Source organism: Drosophila navojoa, chromosome 3 (assembly GCF_054131105.1).
Source record: "Drosophila navojoa isolate 15081-1374.11 chromosome 3, UAZ_NAV_1.0, whole genome shotgun sequence".
Classification (NCBI taxonomy): domain Eukaryota; kingdom Metazoa; phylum Arthropoda; class Insecta; order Diptera; family Drosophilidae; genus Drosophila; species Drosophila navojoa.
Genome location: NC_142891.1, coordinates 20,691,916 through 20,710,014, shown reverse-complemented (window position 1 = coordinate 20,710,014; position 18,099 = coordinate 20,691,916). Strand labels below are relative to the sequence as shown.

At 43.0% G+C, this 18,099-nt stretch overlaps 10 protein-coding genes across 10 annotated transcripts in view; 6 read left to right on the top strand and 4 right to left on the bottom strand.

Moving 5' to 3' along the window:
- Lam (Lamin) overlaps nucleotides 1-18,099 on the top strand; it is a 114,421-nt gene that overhangs the window by 85,129 nt on the left and 11,193 nt on the right. The gene's annotated exons all lie outside the window — the stretch shown is intronic.
- Nucleotides 1-18,099, bottom strand: part of LOC115562757 (glycoprotein endo-alpha-1,2-mannosidase) — a 93,400-nt gene that overhangs the window by 71,440 nt on the left and 3,861 nt on the right. The window lies entirely within an intron of this gene.
- Nucleotides 1,679-2,929, top strand: LOC115562742 (transmembrane protein 231). The gene has a single exon (XM_030384785.2). It carries the CDS (start codon nucleotides 1,836-1,838, stop codon nucleotides 2,820-2,822), a length of 987 nt encoding a protein of 328 aa, XP_030240645.1. The 5' UTR covers nucleotides 1,679-1,835; the 3' UTR covers nucleotides 2,823-2,929.
- LOC115562743 (mitochondrial import inner membrane translocase subunit Tim21) lies at nucleotides 2,888-3,934 on the bottom strand. The gene is made up of 3 exons (XM_030384786.2): nucleotides 3,678-3,934; nucleotides 3,213-3,622; nucleotides 2,888-3,148 (listed from the first exon to the last, which is right to left on the bottom strand). Exons 1-3 carry the CDS (start codon nucleotides 3,805-3,807, stop codon nucleotides 2,984-2,986), a joined length of 705 nt encoding a protein of 234 aa, XP_030240646.1. The 5' UTR covers nucleotides 3,808-3,934; the 3' UTR covers nucleotides 2,888-2,983.
- cl (thioredoxin domain-containing protein 17 clot) lies at nucleotides 4,043-5,470 on the top strand. The gene is made up of 3 exons (XM_030384787.2): nucleotides 4,043-4,386; nucleotides 4,491-4,572; nucleotides 5,188-5,470. Exons 1-3 carry the CDS (start codon nucleotides 4,236-4,238, stop codon nucleotides 5,339-5,341), a joined length of 387 nt encoding a protein of 128 aa, XP_030240647.1. The 5' UTR covers nucleotides 4,043-4,235; the 3' UTR covers nucleotides 5,342-5,470.
- On the bottom strand, nucleotides 5,355-7,852 carry Vps52 (vacuolar protein sorting 52). The gene is made up of 6 exons (XM_030384784.2): nucleotides 7,006-7,852; nucleotides 6,736-6,951; nucleotides 6,521-6,676; nucleotides 6,336-6,454; nucleotides 6,152-6,272; nucleotides 5,355-6,096 (listed from the first exon to the last, which is right to left on the bottom strand). Exons 1-6 carry the CDS (start codon nucleotides 7,738-7,740, stop codon nucleotides 5,467-5,469), a joined length of 1,977 nt encoding a protein of 658 aa, XP_030240644.1. The 5' UTR covers nucleotides 7,741-7,852; the 3' UTR covers nucleotides 5,355-5,466.
- On the top strand, nucleotides 8,067-18,086 carry Cap-D3 (Chromosome associated protein D3). The gene is made up of 7 exons (XM_030384806.2): nucleotides 8,067-8,892; nucleotides 14,515-14,780; nucleotides 14,843-15,655; nucleotides 15,717-15,880; nucleotides 15,941-17,127; nucleotides 17,190-17,461; nucleotides 17,524-18,086. Exons 1-7 carry the CDS (start codon nucleotides 8,187-8,189, stop codon nucleotides 17,908-17,910), a joined length of 3,795 nt encoding a protein of 1,264 aa, XP_030240666.1. The 5' UTR covers nucleotides 8,067-8,186; the 3' UTR covers nucleotides 17,911-18,086.
- Cox11 (Cytochrome c oxidase copper chaperone COX11) lies at nucleotides 9,243-10,150 on the top strand. Its single transcript, XM_030384820.2, has one exon. The coding sequence runs from the start codon at nucleotides 9,376-9,378 to the stop codon at nucleotides 10,099-10,101; it is 726 nt and encodes a 241-aa protein (XP_030240680.1). The 5' UTR covers nucleotides 9,243-9,375; the 3' UTR covers nucleotides 10,102-10,150.
- On the top strand, nucleotides 10,294-13,399 carry LOC108649629 (glycosyltransferase 25 family member). Its single transcript, XM_018098602.3, has 2 exons — nucleotides 10,294-10,653; nucleotides 10,719-13,399. Exons 1-2 carry the CDS (start codon nucleotides 10,472-10,474, stop codon nucleotides 12,379-12,381), a joined length of 1,845 nt encoding a protein of 614 aa, XP_017954091.1. The 5' UTR covers nucleotides 10,294-10,471; the 3' UTR covers nucleotides 12,382-13,399.
- On the bottom strand, nucleotides 12,676-14,178 carry Coq6 (ubiquinone biosynthesis protein COQ6, mitochondrial). Its single transcript, XM_018098603.3, has one exon. It carries the CDS (start codon nucleotides 14,176-14,178, stop codon nucleotides 12,763-12,765), a length of 1,416 nt encoding a protein of 471 aa, XP_017954092.1. The 3' UTR covers nucleotides 12,676-12,762.

Below are 18,099 nucleotides of genomic sequence, written 5' to 3'. Positions count from 1 at the left end.
CTTCTTCTGATTTCTTCGTTCGTCTTTCAGTTACCTTGAATGTAATCCAGCAGTCCCTCCTCGTGTTCATTTATCTGTTTAATTATCAGGCAATTTTCATCTATTTCAGCCTACTTCCCTCTAGCTTCCCTCTATCCACTCGTCCGTGAAGTAATACATGCATTTATAAATCTGTGCCTTGATCTAACATAGTAGAGCATTACGCAGTCGTGTTCAACTCTTGCGTAAAGCAGTTGTAAAAATATCGATTTTTCTTTTCTTAAATCCCATTTTTTCCCCTGATTTTTTTTTCTTCTTGTTTTAGTAAAGCTCACTTTCAATCTGTTGTGTGTGTTTTGGGGGCATTACAGTGAATCAATCAAATAACATTTCATATTTCATGCACACACTTGGCAACCCTGTCCAACTGTCAAACACATGTAACTGTCAAAGAGTGCTGCGGTTTATTTATATATTTATTTATTCATCATATTTCTTAACTGCTTTTTCTTAGTTTTGACAAGAGCATGTCCATCAGAGAAGTCGCAGCACGCCTATCAAAAAAGAAACAAAAATGTATGTGTATATATAAATGTATAAGAAAATATATTTAACTGACATATCACGCAGGCGACAATCCAGGAAGAAGCAAGCCTAAGCCTAGGCTACGAAAGTAAACAAAAGCCAGTTGCACAACAACTTGACAATTGAATGTCAAAAGAATAAATTGACAACCAGGCTAAAAAAAAGAGAATCATCTATATTATAATATACATATGCCGTAAAACTTGTCACAGCTGAAAGTTGGCGAAGTCAACGTTTTTGATGGCTCATTTAAACAGATTAAAGGCAAAAGAAGGGGGGATTTCTATAATTAATAATATATATTAAATTAATTATGTAAATATTCCCATCAAAACACTAAAAACATTTCCAAATACTTTTTGGAAACTAGTTCATAAGAACTATTCTAAAAACTGTCTTTCAGTAAACAAAGGAAAGAGTTGCAAGTATTTCACTCACATAATTGAAATCAATAGCAGCTGAAAACTTGAACAGTGCACGCATCCGCCTTAAGAATCGCCTCGAATCGGACGTTGCCAATAGCTTTATTAGTGAACTGACCAACACGATTCTGGGCAATTATTTAGCTGACTCCGTTCGTCAATTGATCCTCGGCGAAATGCATCCGTTCCGGCCATATAGAGCTTAAGCATAAGCCGATACAGCAAAAGTATTGATTGCACATAATTATGGGATTCTTGCAACAACAGAAGCTGCATCGACCGAAAACCGAAAACCAAAAAGTGAAAAGTGCATTTTTTTTACTTCACCAACCTGACCAACATTGGCGCAAATTTAAATGAGGCAACTGGTTTTCGACCTGAAACGCATAAAAATCGGAAGTTGAAGCTTTAAATTTAATGCGCTTACTTTAAAGAGTGTTGAAAGCGCTGCGATCAAATTGCCAGCAAGCTTGACATGTGAGTGAGATAGTTACAAAAAAAAGGAAAAACAAGAAAAGAGATCAAGTTTTTGGCAAATTGCTTTTAGCCATTGCCTCTTTTAAAATAACGTTAATTTGCGCTGCTCCACACTTCACGAAGTTGATGCCAGCCCAACGAAAAGTTGCAGACATACATGAGCAAATAGCTACAAAACCACCGCAAATAACCGAACCCTGCTATATGTCACAGGCTGACAGCTATGAAACGTATGCTTCATTTTGAACAATAGATGACGCCACTTGACAGACGTTGCCCGGCAACCAGTTTGAATTAAATCAAAACACAACTTGACAATTGCAAATTTTGCTTCGACAGTTGAATATCAGTTGAGAAAATTAAGTAATCAAGATGAAATTCATACCGCTGCACACCACAAACACGGCCATTGTGTACAAGAACTCAATATGTTCACTCGCCTCGCTGCTGGTGCTCGTCTTTATAGCCCTCTCCGTAATGCTGCCCGTCCTGTTGGTGTCTCTGCTGAGTCCCTACTCCGGCATATCCGAATCACGTGTCTTATATGAGCAGCCGGACCTGAAGTTTAAGTATCAGTACATATTCGTGGCACATGTGGAATCGTCACAGGATACCGAGTCACTAGAATCGTCCTTTGTGGCCTGCAGCAGTTTCACCAACTTCAATGCGCGAGTGCAAAACTATTCGAGTCGCTGCGAGACGACCAAATATTGGGTGCAGGACCTGGACTACGATGCGGTGACGGATCGCGTGCACTTTCAGCTGGAGCTGCAGCAGCTGCCTGCACCTCTGATAAACTTCGATTTGCTGCTGTTCTTCGAGGCGCAGCTGCGCCACAAATGCCTCCTCAATCCGCCCGCTGTTTTGGCGCATCAACTACAAATGCCGCAGGCTGTGCGGCTCCAGAATGGACACGTCCAACTGAAAGGCGAACTCAAGCTGAAGCAATTTGTGGAGTTCACCTGCCCGTTTCCGGGACGTAACCTGCAGACCCACTTCCGGCAGGTGCAACTGGACACGAACAACAGCTTGGCGGACATCTCGCAATACAAAATGGAGTCGCTGCTGGCCCAAGTGAAAGCTAACCCGGCCTACTTTCAGCTGGCTGTGCAGGAGACCTATTACAGGGCCGCACCGCCGCGCTTAAGCCCCGGCCTAACCATCGACCTGGAGCTGGATGTGCTGCAGGTGCCGGCACGCTATCATTTGAGCATTTGGGAACGTCTTGGACAGTTCTGGTTGTATTTTGCGTCTTTCTTCGGCATTTCATTTTACATTATGAATAAGTTGAAAGATTTTCTATTCGGACGCCATATCGTTCGCTCTTGGGAGATAATTCCATGGAAGAAGCTCTACTGACACGAGTCGGGCGCCATTCTAGAAATGGACAACTTTTCCATAGGCGAATGAGACACTTTTCCCAATTTCAGTCAATGTGTACATTAAATAACAAATTATACATGAAATTTTAAGTGTTTGTTTTGGATTATGGAGTATGTAGAAGGTGGCTCTGACCATTCCTATTTGTCGCGGCTGTTGGACATGAGAGCTAAATTTCCAAAGCCCGATTGGGCACGATCCGGCGTAGGATCATAGGCACGATTATCCGCCAGGACGATTGTGGTGCGTGGATAATGATCTAATTGCACAAATAAATAACGAAATTCCAGTTGGCCCTTTGAGTCCTGCATTGAAAGCAAGAATAAAAGATTATACGTGGATCTTAAGATCTCCAATTGGAGTGCGCACCCTTCTTGCTTCCAGCTGTACGGTTGCCTTGTTTCGCAGTCCTTGGACATAGAACTGCATGCGCATGTGGGGCACTCCATTCCGTTCGAAGCTGGTATGGGCAACATGCTGGCGACGACCACGACGCGATGTCTCACCAAAGCCCTTGATGGGTGCTCCAATGGCATCCTGTACACGGGGATCATCTACGACCATTTGCAATGCCTTGGAATATATATTGCACGAACTCTCCTTCGAGAAGAGCTCTCGGAAAATGGCGTAAAACATAATGCCCGTTACACCGAGTCCTGCCAAAATGATGGCCGTATAGCTTGCCGTCTTAGTGTTCTCTTTGATCTTCTCGCCGATGGGTCGAACATCAGTAGACACATTACTGTCGCCTCCGCTTGACTCCTGTAGTGCGCCACCATCTAAAAGAAATGATTGATTAGTACAGTGTCACTTTCTATTATGGGTATTACAAACTGTTTTTCGCTTGCTGTGCTACGGAATTGCTCAAATGCAACGCTGCTAGAGATCGAAGCCGTGTGGTTGTGGGCAACAGCATCGTTTTCCTGTGCAGCAATAAACTGCGCAGTAGTATTGACTGTGCCATGGTTTTAGTAAAAGAATAACCTAAACAAAATTATATAGAAATCTGCCGTGTGTCTGAATAACAAAATATAAGTCGAACATCTGTTTTGATGAATTTGGTGATGAGTACATTAACGATATATTTTATATAATCCATGGCAGCTATCGATGCACTTTAGAGATGGCACTGGTTTTCTGTAGTGGAATAGAATAACAACTCAACAGTCCCGTCACGCACGTCGATATTTCAAATACTCACAGAGTATGCTATCGATAAGCAATCGTTGACTTTCGTGATAACAAAATTGAGACGGTATAAAGCAATAGGTTCGTAACATTTCCATACCAGTTACTTAAAAGAGCTCAATCACGTCGCCATCAACGCTCGTCAGGCATATCGTCAAGCGTACACTCGCAGGCGGTGTTAATAAATTCAAGCAAGGCAAAATTATGGTCATAACACACAATGTTAAGGGCTACGAAGAGTTCTCCAAGAAAATGGAGGAACTAGAAACCGGTGACGGCAACAACCAAGTGCATGTCCTCTTCAGTGGTGGCAAAGACGAAAATGGCGAGAGCTGGTGTCCATATTGTGTCAAGGGTAATATAGAATGATGTCTAGTGGTTAACCGCAAAGAGCATACAATTACAAATTTAATTATTGAATTCCCAAATGGTTAATTTATACGTGCTCTACTCCCACAGCTGAGCCGGTGATACATGATGCATTGAAGAAGGCCCCTGAGAACTCCCACTTTGTGCATGTCGATGTTGGCGAGCGTTCATAGTAAGTTATAATCATAGTTGTTCAACAAATGACAGCTGACAATTTCGCGGTGCCGAATGCCCTTGCAAAAATGTTGTAAATGAAAATACATTTTCTGCTTATTAGAATAATACGTATAAGATTTAGATAGCAATCCAATTGGAATATGGAATAATTTCTATTTAACTAGTCCTTATACTCGCATAATTTTGTTCCTGAACATCTGTATGTTATAGTAATCTGACGTGGCCATGTTGATGCTGGCTATAACTGAACATGAAATTAGCTCTAAATGTCGCTCAGCTATGTATATCGAGCTTATATTTACGTCAACTGCACAACTGTATAATTAGACGTTGACCACTAAACAAAAATATATATATGTACGGCTTGTTAAGGTTATGAGGGCTTTCGACGATAACTCTCAAGAACATTTTACAGCTCCTCTAATATAAATACGAATACACATATATATCTGTATACATTTGTGTAGTGCATGTTGTTACGCCCATAAAGTTAGTGATAAACATTCAATTTCGCAAGACTGGCTGACTGTTTAAATAACTTTAATTCGGTCGGCTTTTTATCTTTATATGGAATACGAGCGAATTATTTAATGAGATTATAATTTTGCAGCTGGAAAGACTTGAATTGTCCATTCCGCAAGGATCCAAACACCCATCTGATTTTCTTGCCAACACTGCTGCGCTGGAAGTCGCCACAGCGATTGGACGGCGAACGCTGCTCCAACAAGGATCTGGTCGAGATGATGTTCGAGGATGAGGAATGATTACACAAGCAACTCCAAATTAATGGCAGCCTCCATTGCACATATTTACAACAGTTGTCATATATTTTAATTCTGGAATGTTTCGCAATGCACGCATTATAATTAAAACATTTTAAATTGTCACTTTAATAGTTGCTTTTGTACTTCTTGATCTCGACCATAACCACATGGATATTTGTTAGTTGAGCGCGCGCATTCGGCGTCAGCAATTTGTGGAAACGATGATAATATTGGACTAAACTGGCTAGCGCCAACTGCAGCAGTTGAGAGCCGGTCAATAGAGATGGGAACGATAGAAGTACCTCGCGATTGAGTTCCTCCAATGATTTTTTCCAATTTGCTGAGAAACTGGCCACCAGAGCAAGACTACGTCGCTCCTGCTTACGTAACTCATCGGCTTGATCCTTTTCTACATACTGCTCACCCTCTTTGACGAACTGTATTATGCCTCCAAAGTGTGGTGCCAAGATCTCGTCCACGTATTCAGCGCTGCGCGCATTCAATTGCTCACGAAACGCTTCAGCCTCTTTGGAGTTGTCGCGCGTATGCTCCATGAGCACGCCAAGCACTAGATCATAGTTATTGATCAAATAAATAAGCTGATCCTTGCGTGTGGCAAAAATGGCGGCCATTCGCAAAATGAAGCATTCGACTTCATTTTGGAGCTCCAGCAGCAGTCGACTGACCAGCTCATTGGGGAAGTGCTCCGAGATTCCAACAATGGCGGCACTAAATTCAGCATAGCGACGCGTTATCTGAAAGGAGCGGGATTTATATTAACAGACATTAGCTAGGGAATCTTACTCGTACATAATGTGGACCCATTTCTTTGTTAAACTTTGTGGGATCACAGTCGTGAATGCTCTGAATGTTTAAACGAAAAACATACTCAAAACGTGGCCAAATAACTGCTTGCAGAGAGTCCCAATATCTAAAAAGGAATAATAGGAATATAGATGACATCATCATATATAAGTATATATGGTATACTGACTTATCCAGTGCTGGCACACAGCGCTTGTGGCACATAAGCTGGTACCGAAAGATCAGGTGTATGCAAAGGAACATGGCTATGGTATCGTAACAATCATGTATTGAGGTTTCCAGATTTTTCTTAAAAAAGAAGAATAACCAGAGCCAATTAAAGATAAACTAGATGTTAATTCAGCCTTTACATACAATCATCAAGGTTAACGTTTTGCCCATTATTTGATTGAACAGATCCTGCGCTTGGGTGTTGCGCACCATAAAGAACTCAGTTACAAATAAATACTCTCGGCACGCATTGTCAACCAAGGCATATTGTTCCGAGCGGAACAGCGCCTCCGCCGTGTACTATAAAGGGGAGAAATATATTAATAGTAAACCTTTATGCAGGCACTCTCGAAACTTACGCGATTCTTGAGCTGTGCGTGGGGCACTATAATTGGCGCCTCCAACTGCTGGTTAAGTATGTCGCCGCGTTTGCCAATGGTGAAGATTGTGCTCTTATGCTTGAGACTCGTTGTCTTGGCAAACAGACCCTTGGAAGCGTTGTCCTCGATGCCCATTAGATCATCCTTGGTGCAGGATTCCTCAAATTTAAGGCTTGACAGGCGTGTTGAGTAACTCTACAAAAAATCGACATTCAGTGAATTGAACCAACGTCTACTTATTTGACTTACTTTAAAATAACTATAGTAGATTTTGCCCATAGTATCGATGTATTCGCTGCATATCTCCTGCGCAACATGGCGCTCGTTGGACAATATAAACTCGAAGAAGAACTTGTGCTTCAGCATCGCATTCTGCGGTATCTGATAGTTGGTCATGGGCTTGCGAAACTTGTAGATCTGTTCGAGCAGATAGCTGCGTATCTTGGACATGGCTTTGAGGCGCAGCTTGTGCAGAACATCACTCACATCGCTCGTTGATTTCGATTCCTTAAAGCTTAATTCTTTGACGAGAGACAGCTTGTGGTTCAGCACGTTCAATTGGGTGCTGAATTCACGCTCTGTCACAGGCGTGTCCATGATTATGTTGATCATCTCTTCCGAGACGGCCATGTCCCCGATGAACTGTGACAGCTGCGCTTTAACCGACTGCCTGTTGGTCAATTGCAGCGACATGGACACGGATTTGCGTTGCAGCTGTGTTATTTCTGTGCTGATGTTGTTGAGCACGCTCTGGAAGCTCATCAGCATGTTCTCCATGCGTTCCAGCACCTCGTCACAGTCGTTGATTTGATTGTGCAGATTGGCAATGTTCTGCGATTCGGCAATGTAATCCTCAATTGATTTGTTCTCCACATCCTTGAACTCCTTCTCAATTTGACGCGAATATTGGCGCAGATCTGTGGTGTTCTTTAAGATCTCACGCACCTCGTCGTTGTCGAGGGACGCTTCCTTAAGAGCGTCCATTGTGTACGTGAAGTGCCAAATCAGAATTGGGTGTAGTTTTTTTCGATGTTATTTATCCATATGTTGATTGGGCCAAGTATGCTGTTCGCACACATAGTGGGGTTACTCAACGATGCCTTCGAATCGAATTTTATATGCATTATATAGATTTTTGATTGCCATTATAAAATGGTTTAATGATCAGTCAATAAGATATTAATATTATTTAATGTAGAATGTTTCTAAGTCGTAGAATTTTTCGTTTTTATTAAAGTTATTTAAATTGAGATGCATACCAAGCCTAGATCGCAAGCAGCTGTTCACTGTTGTCACTATCGATAAATAACAATAGCCACAGCCATCGCTTAAGAGGTGTCATTACATTTGAGTGCTAACTGTAAACAAATGTCCTAAAAGAGTGTTTAATGAAAAAAGAGTGTATATAGTGTGAAAATAATTATGAAAAAATGTCAGACCTTAATCGGATATTCTATGAGCTTAAGTCGGAGTTCGCGCAAAATGTGGAATGGACTGATGTTGAAGATTGGCATTGCGATGATGACGACCAGTTGACAGAACAAAGAGCCCAAAAATTCTGGGCATTGCCCATGTGCCAGCAGGATTTGCAACGACAGGATAATCAATTGCAAACTCTACGGGAACTGGCGCAATGCATCAGATTGATGCGATCAACTGATATCGAGAGCGACATCAGATTCGATATTGTCAATGACAATTGGGCTAAAATCGAGAACATTGCGCCCAAGGATTATTTGACATATATTTATGCACTATCGAGTCTAGCGATCTTGCCACACGACTTGGTGCAACTTGCTCCTCAGACAATAAATGAGAATGTCAACGTCCATCTGGCACTCAATGCAGTTAGCACGTATTTCCTAAGCCTCACCATTCCAGGTGCTAAAAGTTACGGCGTGTTCGACGAGGGCGTCATCGAGCACTGTCTCCGTGTCTTTCGCCTGCTGGAAAGTTATTCCAATTCCAGTCCGCTAGCTAACAATATATGGATATTATTTCTAACGATTTGTGATGATCTCAAACTCGTCTTTCGGTATGTCCACTTCAAGGATCACCTAAGGCCACGCGATAATATAGTGCGTTGCCTGCTGACCATACTCTATATGAATTTCAGACATGGCTATGGTAATGCATGTGAGTATTATAACAAATTATTTCATATTTACATATATGTCTTTTGTGCCATTTTTTGCTAAAAACTTTAAAAGGTTGAAAGTATACCAAGTTAAGTAGTAAATTGCTTTGATGACAAATCAGTCTAAGAAATTTATTAAATTACGATAAGTCGGAATATCATTTAGAATATCGTAAATATGTGTGAATTTAGCATTAAGCGTAAGCAATATGCGTAATTTACAATACTTTGGCTTAGCTTAGAATGTCTTAAATTACGATTAAAGTGAGGAATAAGCTAAAACCCGTGAATGCATAAATCACTTAATTTCTGCGCATATCTAATAGATTTCTCCTGTTTGTAAACACTTAATATGCCAACCGGTATTTATTGTGTGTACACACTGGCAGCTGGCCAACAGCTGTTTTATAAGGGAAAGATTATACAAACGGTTGTGAAAAGAACTGTAAATTGTTAATAACAATTTCAACAAAAAGTTTTAAATGTTACGCACATTTGGCTCTTTGCGCGTGCACTGCCAGCAGCTGCTGAGGCAGACGAACAATCAGAACCTGACGACGCGAACGAGTCGCAAACAGTCAACACTTGGAGGCAACCGCAGCGATCCAGATGCAGCACGCAAATTACGCTCAAAGTCTACACTGTACTACATAACTGCAGGCGGAGTGCTGATTGTGGGATTCAGCTATGCCGCTGTGCCACTATACAGCATATTTTGTCAAGCATATAGCTATGGTGGCACCACCTCGCAAGGTCATGATACCGAGCAGGTGGAGCACATGGTGAAAGTGAACGATCGGGTTCTTAAGATACGCTTTAATGCCGACATTGGCTCCTCCATGCGCTGGAACTTCAAGCCGCAGCAGTATGAAATTAAAGTTGCGCCCGGCGAGACGGCACTCGCCTTCTACACGGCCAAAAATCCGACTGACAAGCCTGTGGTTGGCATTAGTACCTATAATGTGATACCCTTTGAGGCGGGTGCATATTTTAATAAAATCCAATGCTTTTGCTTTGAGGAGCAAATGCTTAACCCTCACGAGGAAGTGGATATGCCTGTGTTCTTCTACATTGATCCAGAAATCACGCAAGATCCGGCGCTCGAGTATTGCGACACCATTACACTATCCTACACGTTCTTCGAGGCCAAAGAGGGCTTAAAACTTAACTTTCCCACATATGCTAAACCTCATGCAGCTAGTGCATAAAATATTCTCTGTACAAATATTTAAAATAAATCGTTGTTAACTTTTTAAAGAGCAATGTTATTTTTGAAAATATAAATCAAAGATGACCATCCACAGGCTGAGAAATCGATTACATGCTAAGTTTGACCATCGATAGTTAAAGTTGCTGTTTACGATAGCACGACAACTCCTGAATTTACAAATCGATATGTTATCGTTATTCATTAACTCATTATAAACATATGGCGAGCGTTCAATGAACGCTAACAGCAAGTATAAAAATAGATTCCGGGCAGACAGTCGATCCGCACTTGTCCAGCAGCCGCAGCCGCCGTCGTATCCGTTCATTTGACCTATTTGAACCTAAACATGTATTTGGAATGACGTGGAAATGCGTATAGAATTAGTACTAATCACAATATGCGCCTTGGGCGCCGGCTGGGCATTGGATTTGGAGTACGAGCAGCCAACAGTGCTTATAACGCTACTCGTGCGCAATAAAGCGCACATATTGCCCCTGTTTTTGAGCTATGTAGATCAACTGGATTATCCCAAGCAGCGTATTGCCTTCTGGTAAGTTCGAACACTAATGAGCTCAAATTGGAGAAAATCATATACATATATGTGTATATATACAGGATACGCAGTGATCATAACAGCGATAATAGCATAAAATTGCTACAAGAGTGGCTAGAACATTCGGCGGACCTCTATCATAGCGTCAATTATGCTTTCGATGATGAACAGTCGCGTTATCTTAATGAGAGCTCTGCTTACGACTGGCCGGCATCGCGTTTCAGGCATTTGATTGCATTGAAAGAGGAGGCGCTGCAATATGCGCGCGATATTTGGGCTGAATTTATATTCTTTTTGGATGCCGATGTGCTGCTGACTGAGCCGAAATCTCTCAGAGAGCTAACAGCCTTGCGGCTGCCCATTGTGGCACCCATGCTGCTGTCGGATAGTCTCTACTCGAATTTCTGGTGTGGCATGACTGAGGATTATTACTATCAGCGCACACCAGAATACAAAGAGATATACCATAAAGAGAAAGTTGGCGTCTTTGCGGTGCCCATGGTCCATACAGCTGTGCTGGTGCACATGAGCTATGCGGGTGCGCGCTATTTAACCTTTGACCGCCAGCGACTTGTGGAAATGCAGACTGCAAGGCATGTGGAAGTATATGCTGGACCCATGGATGATATCATTGTGTTTGCCATATCCGCGAATAGCTCTCAAGTGCCATTGCATATCTGTAATACTTTATCCTTTGGCTATATGATGCAGCCCCTGGAGACGTCGGACACACTGCAGCAGGATTTGTATCAATTAATCAATATTAGAGCTAACATGGTGCACGATTTAGGAGCTGTGCCCCCTGTGCATCCATTCTTACAAAAGTACATTAGACTGCCCGAGAAAACTAAGCTGAATCTGGATAATATATTCATGATTAATCTGGAGAGAAGACCAGAACGGCGTCAAAAGATGGAGAATCTGTTTGCCGAACTGGGCCTGGAAGTGGAGCACTTTGCTGCCGTCGATGGCAAGCAACTGAACACACAGCTGGTGCAGGAGATGGGCATTAGTTTCATGCCTGGCTATGAGGATCCGTATCATCATCGTCCAATGACAATGGGCGAAATCGGTTGCTTTCTCAGTCACTATCGCATTTGGGAGCAGATTGTGCAGCGAAAGTTACTTCAAGTGCTCATCCTTGAGGATGACATACGTTTCGAGCCATATTTCACGGCGAATGCGCTACGTGTGCTCCAACAGGCCAGTAACTATGACTATGACCTTATCTACTTTGGTCGCAAGCGTTTGAAGGATGAAAGCGAACCTTGGGTTGAGGGCAGCGATAATCTCGTGCATGTCGGCTACTCTTACTGGACGCTGGGCTATGTGATTACGTTGCGAGGTGCCGAGAAGCTGCTGGCCGTGAAACCGCTAGAAAAGCTTATACCTGTCGATGAGTTTCTACCCGTAATGTTTGGCCGGCATCCATTGCAGAATCTCAGCCAGGCTTTCGAGCCACGCAACCTAATTGCATTTAGCGCAGCGCCCATGCTGCTCTATCCCATCCACTATACGGGTGAAACAGGCTACATATCCGACACGGAGGACTCCCAGCAAATTGCTGATATTGCGGCTGGAGCTGGTGAGGCGCAACGGAAAAGCAATCGACAGCAGATCTTTCCGGAAGAGGACACCGTAAACATGCTCGATCAGGAACTGAACCTGGGCGATAGCAACACCTTACTACAGGTGGATATAACCAAAAGCCATCAAGAGCTTTAAAGCAATTCGTAGAATTAACTTAACCATAGTCTCTCAGAAAGTCTGTACCAAATGTGCCTTCTAATATTATGATTAAGCAAAGCAAGTCGTCAAATGCAATATGTCAGCTACCACCAATTACTATTAATGATGATCAAAATATAATTAGATTTTATGAACATATCCAAATGAAATTATTTATATTATTTCAAAAATTATTGTGAGAAGAACGTTTTTGATAAATGGGATGAATGATGTGAGGATAGAGGCTGAAGCTGCGCTGCAGCGGGTTAAATATTCACATAGATAAATATATTGCATAGATAAACACCCTTTATTTGCCTTTGTAGCGCCTATAAAACTGTAAACACTTAAAGATAAGAAATCCCTTTGCTGCCCTGCTCAACCCATGGCGGTCTTCATGAACAAGTTCTTGATGGGCGGTAAATTTTGAGTCAGCTGCAGACCGAGACTGCGCATTAGCACCACAGGGCTGAAGTCAGTGGAGTATAGCGTGTGCAGACCATGAACGCCCACCATGATAGGCACATTTTTGGCCAAACATTTGCGTTCGTATTTAACCAGATGTTGTGTGTCGCCCAGCTTGAATCCGGCATAGGCTGCGGTGGCCAGAGTTTCCACCAGACAGCGTACATCACCAAAGCCCAAGTTGACGCCTTGGCCAGCCAGTGGATGAACGCGATGAGCAGCATCTCCAACGAGAGCAGCGCCATTGCACACATAAGAGGATGCGTGCAAGAAGCCTAGGGGGAACGTGGCACGGGAGCCATCCTGAACGCCACAGACTCTAGGCGGATATTGGCGTTGATGCTGGGCACTGCTGTTGCCGAAGAGAGCATTGAGTCCTTGCAACGCCTTGTCCGCTAGCTCTACGCGTGGATATTGTCTACAGAAGGCCTCATTGAGGGCATCCGTAAAAGCATTTGCGTCCATGGCCAGCAATTCCTTAGCATGCGGCACAGTTGTGCTCCAGACGAGGGAGCTGTGCTTGGCACTCAGTGGCAACAGGGCGACCGGACCGGTGGGCAAAAAACGTTGCCAGGCCACCGAATTATCACAATCATCGTCCATGTTAAGGTCCAGCGTGGCCACCAATCCCATGCGGTCATAGTTGAATGATAGAACATCCACATTCATTTCCTTGCGCACCACAGAGTTGGCACCATCGGCACCAATAAGTAGTTCGCAGGTGAAGCTGCGTCCATCCTGGAGCTTAACTTGGGAGTGGGGTGCGCCCGTCTTACCAGGCAATCCCACACACTCAATGCGCGCCTTGTTCAACACCTTCACATTGTCCAACTCCTTGACACGTGCATAGACCGCATCCAGTATTAAGTCATTCTCAATAATGCAAGCGACATCGCTGGCAAAATTGTCATGCTGGAATTGAATGAGTGCATCGCTGTTCGATTCCCACACTTGCATCTGTTTCACGGGCTTGTATCGCGCCTGCTCAATATGTGCCCAAGCATTGATAGATTTAAAGAGTTCCACAGAGTTTCGGTTGATAGCCGAAACACGATTTTGATAGGGACCCGAGGGGTCAAAGCCCTTGAATGGCGGAGCACCCTCCAGCAGCAATACTTTCTTATCGGCCAGAGTCACATTGTTGACCAGCGCAGCAGCAAGTGTTGTACCAACTAAACCACCTCCGCCAATAATGATATCATAGTGCTCCGTTGCCGGTGTTGTCTCTGGTTTTCGGTTTGCTGTTGTTGTGCTCAACAATCGTTTGGCAATGTTACGTGCCTGGCTGATTGCCGCACTGCCAGCGTTGTTGCGCAATAAAATTAACATTTTACTGCAATTTAACGCGAAAAGCTTATGTTTGAATTTCACAAATTTTATTCGTTGTTATCGTTCGTAATTGCACTGCTAGAGCGGAGAATGCGATTCGTAAATGTAGTCGAAACACTTGGCGTTGCTATCGATATACTAGTCGTGCCAACCATTGTATAGCCAGTGGTATAGCCAAATAGAAGCTAGCTCTAGCGGGAAAAGGCTAGACTGAAAAATATTCATAAGAGAAACAGTGGCAAGCATAATTCATACACTGCTTGCCATATAGCTTGTATATTGACTTAATATCGTAATATATCGTCAGTTATAAATTTAAAATATATTTTGTTTCAGGTGCACCCCAATTGCATGCGAAATGTTTTGAGCTATTAGACGAGATAACCATTGCGCAAAATGGAGACGTATACGAGACTTTGATGCATATTATGTCGGAAACGTTTTATATGCATATTTATCCAGAAAACACGAAGGGTTCTGGTCCAAAAAATGGCGAGCATATTTCAGATTGGTTTATCAAGCTATTGGACAAGTATCCAGATATAGTGTCAAAAGTATTAGAAAACTACATTGAATGCGTGATAACAAATCCTATTAAAGAGGTAAGTTAAACTGCATGTGGCACCAAAGTAAAATATATCATTAACAACCTAATTTATTTTAGTGGAAAGTTGGTGATGAGAAAATTGCGATTGGATATGCGGCCAAATATGATGCAGCTCTCTATGCCAAATGCAACAAATCCTGCACAGATTTGCTACTTCAAGCAATACAAGCAGATGAAGCAGTAGGCCTTCAGTTGAGATCTCTCGAACTGATTGAGCGCATTTTGCAGCAGCAGACACAGGTGGAGTGGCGCATCTTTCGCCACGATGTATCCACTAAACCCCGAGAAGTTGCTCTGATCAGAGAGACAATTCGCTGTCTCGATGACAAAACTTTCAGCGTGCGTCGCAAGGCCAGCCAGGTGCTAGCCTTATCGATTAGGATCGGCTCTCCCATCACAACCCGAATACTCAATGAAGTCATCAATTTTGTTCAATACGATGATCTAGAATCAAGAGCTAAACTGAATTCGCGACAAGCTGAGATCAGTCTCGAAAGGCCCGATAACTTGCATTATGTCTATAGCTTCGAGGGTTTCGAGGAATTGGAAGCGGAGGTTAAGAGAATACCTCGATTGATCTACGATCGCTTTCTTATGTCTAGCAATGGTTTAGCTCGTTGCTCGGGCCTAGCTTTGCTGGAGCGTCTGATTCAAATTAATAACCGAATTTTGTACAATACGCCATTTGAGCGAGAGATATCAGCGCTAGCCACTGACACGCTTTCCTCGGTGCGGAAAACAACACTGGAAACCATAGATTCTCTACTCCAAACCTACAGCAACTGCTCCATACTCGTCGATGTCTATTGTCGGATTTGGTCCTGCATGCTGAATGATGACGATGCTCAACTGCAGAAACTTGCATTGCATGTGAGTGAGGGAAAATCTTATTTCATAATGGAATTACAGTCTTAATCACATTCCATTGCAGAGCTTCAATCGTAATGTCTTGCTGAACATCAAGCCGCTGGAGTATTCAAGTGAATCAAAGCATCTTCTGCCCTGGCACATTGTTACCACATTATTAGCTACTCAGCCTCGTGATTATTTACAGCAGAGATTCAATTTGTTGCTACAGAATGAGAATCTGGTTACGTGAGTAGCATCAATTTAAATGCAACTAAACTCGTATCTATATTCAATTTAATTTTCTAGGCCCACATTGGTAAACACAATTATCTCACACTTAAATACGCCGATGGCGACGGAAGCATGGACACTTCTTCTCCTCATATCCAGTCGCATTACAAACAATTTGGACTCGATTATACCAACGTTTGATCGCCTCTCGTCGTACAATATGAAGTCTAATCAGGTCCTGGCGCTTCAGTTGATCATCTACTGTCTGTCCAACTTTTCGAAAGCATCGCTCAATCAGCTCTTTAAAAGCCTGCTCTCCCTAATGAGCACGGGTAGCATTTGGCTAGAGGTGATCTCACCTGCAATGCTGCTGTTGCATCATATCGACCAACTGTCGCATAGCCAGGCGCCGCAGAATAGCGCTTCCGTTGAGAATTGGCAAACGCAGTTGCTCGAGGATGTGACGGCTGCGACCAAGGAATGCATAGAGAACTTTGAAACGGATCACATACGAATGACCTCGCTGCTGGCTACCTACAGCGAACTGATTGTGATGATACCGAACGAAGCGGATGAGAAAATCGTCGACTTTGTGCTAGGCTATGTGAAATTGTGTATGAGCTTGAACGAATCTAGTTTCGATACGGATAACGAACGTATGATGAACTGGATGGTTGTGATAGCAGGACGGCTCTCCTTGCGAGACAATGATCTAGCATATAAGGTGGCCAAAATGTATGGCCAAATACTGAGCAAAAATGACAGACCCCAATTGATCAACAGCACGCTGATTTGCCTCAACGATCTAGGCAAGAAATATCCCTCAATTCTGGAAAGCAACATGAAATGCATACTGGTCAAATTGTCCTCGAAATATGCGACAACACGCGTCCGCACCTATCGCTGTGTCAAGGACGTCATTCTGGCGGGCAATATTAAATTGAAGGGCGCCATTCTAGTCTCTCTGCTAGCTGGACTCGTCGATGATAGCATCGAGGTGGCACGCGAGGCGGATGCATTTTTTATACGTTATAAGAAACTGTATGACAAGTCGCTGTTTCATCATTGTCTGAAGGAGATTCCCTTCGACTTGAATGATCAAGCGTTTCTAGCCGGATCGGTTCGAATGGAAGCGGGCTTCAAGTCGCCATTGAAGGGACCAAATAAAAGGAAACTCCGACGTCTGCTATATAATCACATTCTCGCCGCATTAGATGAAAATACGCTCTTATTATACTTTGGACAGCTTAAGCTATTAGCTGGTATGCTGGTGGAATCGAACTTCAATCTCAATAGTATTCATTTTTCATTTACAATCTTGCAGAGAAAACAAAGGATGCATCATTTATTGAACTGCCCAATGCCTTGGAAGTTGTCATCGATCTACTCTTTATAATGCGTCGAATATGCTTTTGTACCAAGAGCAAATGGCAACAGGGAGCAGGCCAGGCAGAGGGCGAAGAAGATGACATCCCACAGGAGGAGGAACTGCCTCCATCTGCAATTACATCGGCAGAGCAGTCACCAGCAAGTGATAATGCGGCAGGCAGGGGGCGTGGACGAGGCTTACGAAAACGTGAAATGGCCGAAGAACCGGTGAGTCATTGATCTCTGATCTATAACCAGCTCTGACGCGTTTTTCTCCGCTCTTTAAACAGCTCAAGCAACTCGAGCGCTGTCTGCGCTACGTGGAAGAAATTCATCGCAATTTGAAAAAATATATGAGCTCTGATCTGCATCGGGAGTTTAAAAGTTTCTGCCGTGCCATGACAATGCGCTTTCCCAATTTGACAGACTTTGCACAGCCAGTGCATTTCTGGCTAAAGTATAAAATCAAATCAGGTCCGAGATGCAAGCGACGTCGTCTCAACGAGGAGGGCGACGATGCGAATGACAGTGATTCGACGGAAAGCAACAGCGATACGGACAGTGATCTGCCGCTGGAACGGCACAAGAATGTATCCTCTGCAGCAGACACCGCAAAGGATAAGAGTAGCTATGACGTACTGGCCACTGAGCTGATCTTTCAGCCGCTTGACTGGTAGAGAATACTCTAATATATATAAATGCATATATAACCATCAAAAGTATCTCAAATACGTAATGAATCTATCTGTAAAGTGAATTTATTTTGACCATTATTATTATTTTTTATATATTATATTAAGAATTCGAATTGTATTCTTTAGTTATTTCGTATATTTTGTAAATAAAAGCAACAAATGGTACTATTC

Coding starts and splice junctions, on each gene's coding strand:
- cl (XM_030384787.2), top strand. CDS start 4,236: ATGGTCATAACACACAATGTTAAGGGCTACGAAGAGTTCTCCAAGAAA. Junction 4,387..4,490: donor GTGTCCATATTGTGTCAAGG/GTAATATAGAAT, acceptor CTACTCCCACAG/CTGAGCCGGTGATACATGAT. Junction 4,573..5,187: donor GATGTTGGCGAGCGTTCATA/GTAAGTTATAAT, acceptor ATAATTTTGCAG/CTGGAAAGACTTGAATTGTC.
- LOC115562742 (XM_030384785.2), top strand. CDS start 1,836: ATGAAATTCATACCGCTGCACACCACAAACACGGCCATTGTGTACAAG.
- Coq6 (XM_018098603.3), bottom strand. CDS start 14,178: ATGTTAATTTTATTGCGCAACAACGCTGGCAGTGCGGCAATCAGCCAG.
- Cox11 (XM_030384820.2), top strand. CDS start 9,376: ATGTTACGCACATTTGGCTCTTTGCGCGTGCACTGCCAGCAGCTGCTG.
- LOC108649629 (XM_018098602.3), top strand. CDS start 10,472: ATGCGTATAGAATTAGTACTAATCACAATATGCGCCTTGGGCGCCGGC. Junction 10,654..10,718: donor AAGCAGCGTATTGCCTTCTG/GTAAGTTCGAAC, acceptor GTATATATACAG/GATACGCAGTGATCATAACA.
- Cap-D3 (XM_030384806.2), top strand. CDS start 8,187: ATGTCAGACCTTAATCGGATATTCTATGAGCTTAAGTCGGAGTTCGCG. Junction 17,128..17,189: donor ACAGCTTAAGCTATTAGCTG/GTATGCTGGTGG, acceptor ACAATCTTGCAG/AGAAAACAAAGGATGCATCA. Junction 17,462..17,523: donor GTGAAATGGCCGAAGAACCG/GTGAGTCATTGA, acceptor CTCTTTAAACAG/CTCAAGCAACTCGAGCGCTG.
- LOC115562743 (XM_030384786.2), bottom strand. CDS start 3,807: ATGGCACAGTCAATACTACTGCGCAGTTTATTGCTGCACAGGAAAACG. Junction 3,623..3,677: donor AGCACAGCAAGCGAAAAACA/GTTTGTAATACC, acceptor CATTTCTTTTAG/ATGGTGGCGCACTACAGGAG. Junction 3,149..3,212: donor TACAGCTGGAAGCAAGAAGG/GTGCGCACTCCA, acceptor CTTTCAATGCAG/GACTCAAAGGGCCAACTGGA.
- Vps52 (XM_030384784.2), bottom strand. CDS start 7,740: ATGGACGCTCTTAAGGAAGCGTCCCTCGACAACGACGAGGTGCGTGAG. Junction 6,952..7,005: donor TCTACTATAGTTATTTTAAA/GTAAGTCAAATA, acceptor GATTTTTTGTAG/AGTTACTCAACACGCCTGTC. Junction 6,455..6,520: donor AAACGTTAACCTTGATGATT/GTATGTAAAGGC, acceptor TTCTTTTTTAAG/AAAAATCTGGAAACCTCAAT.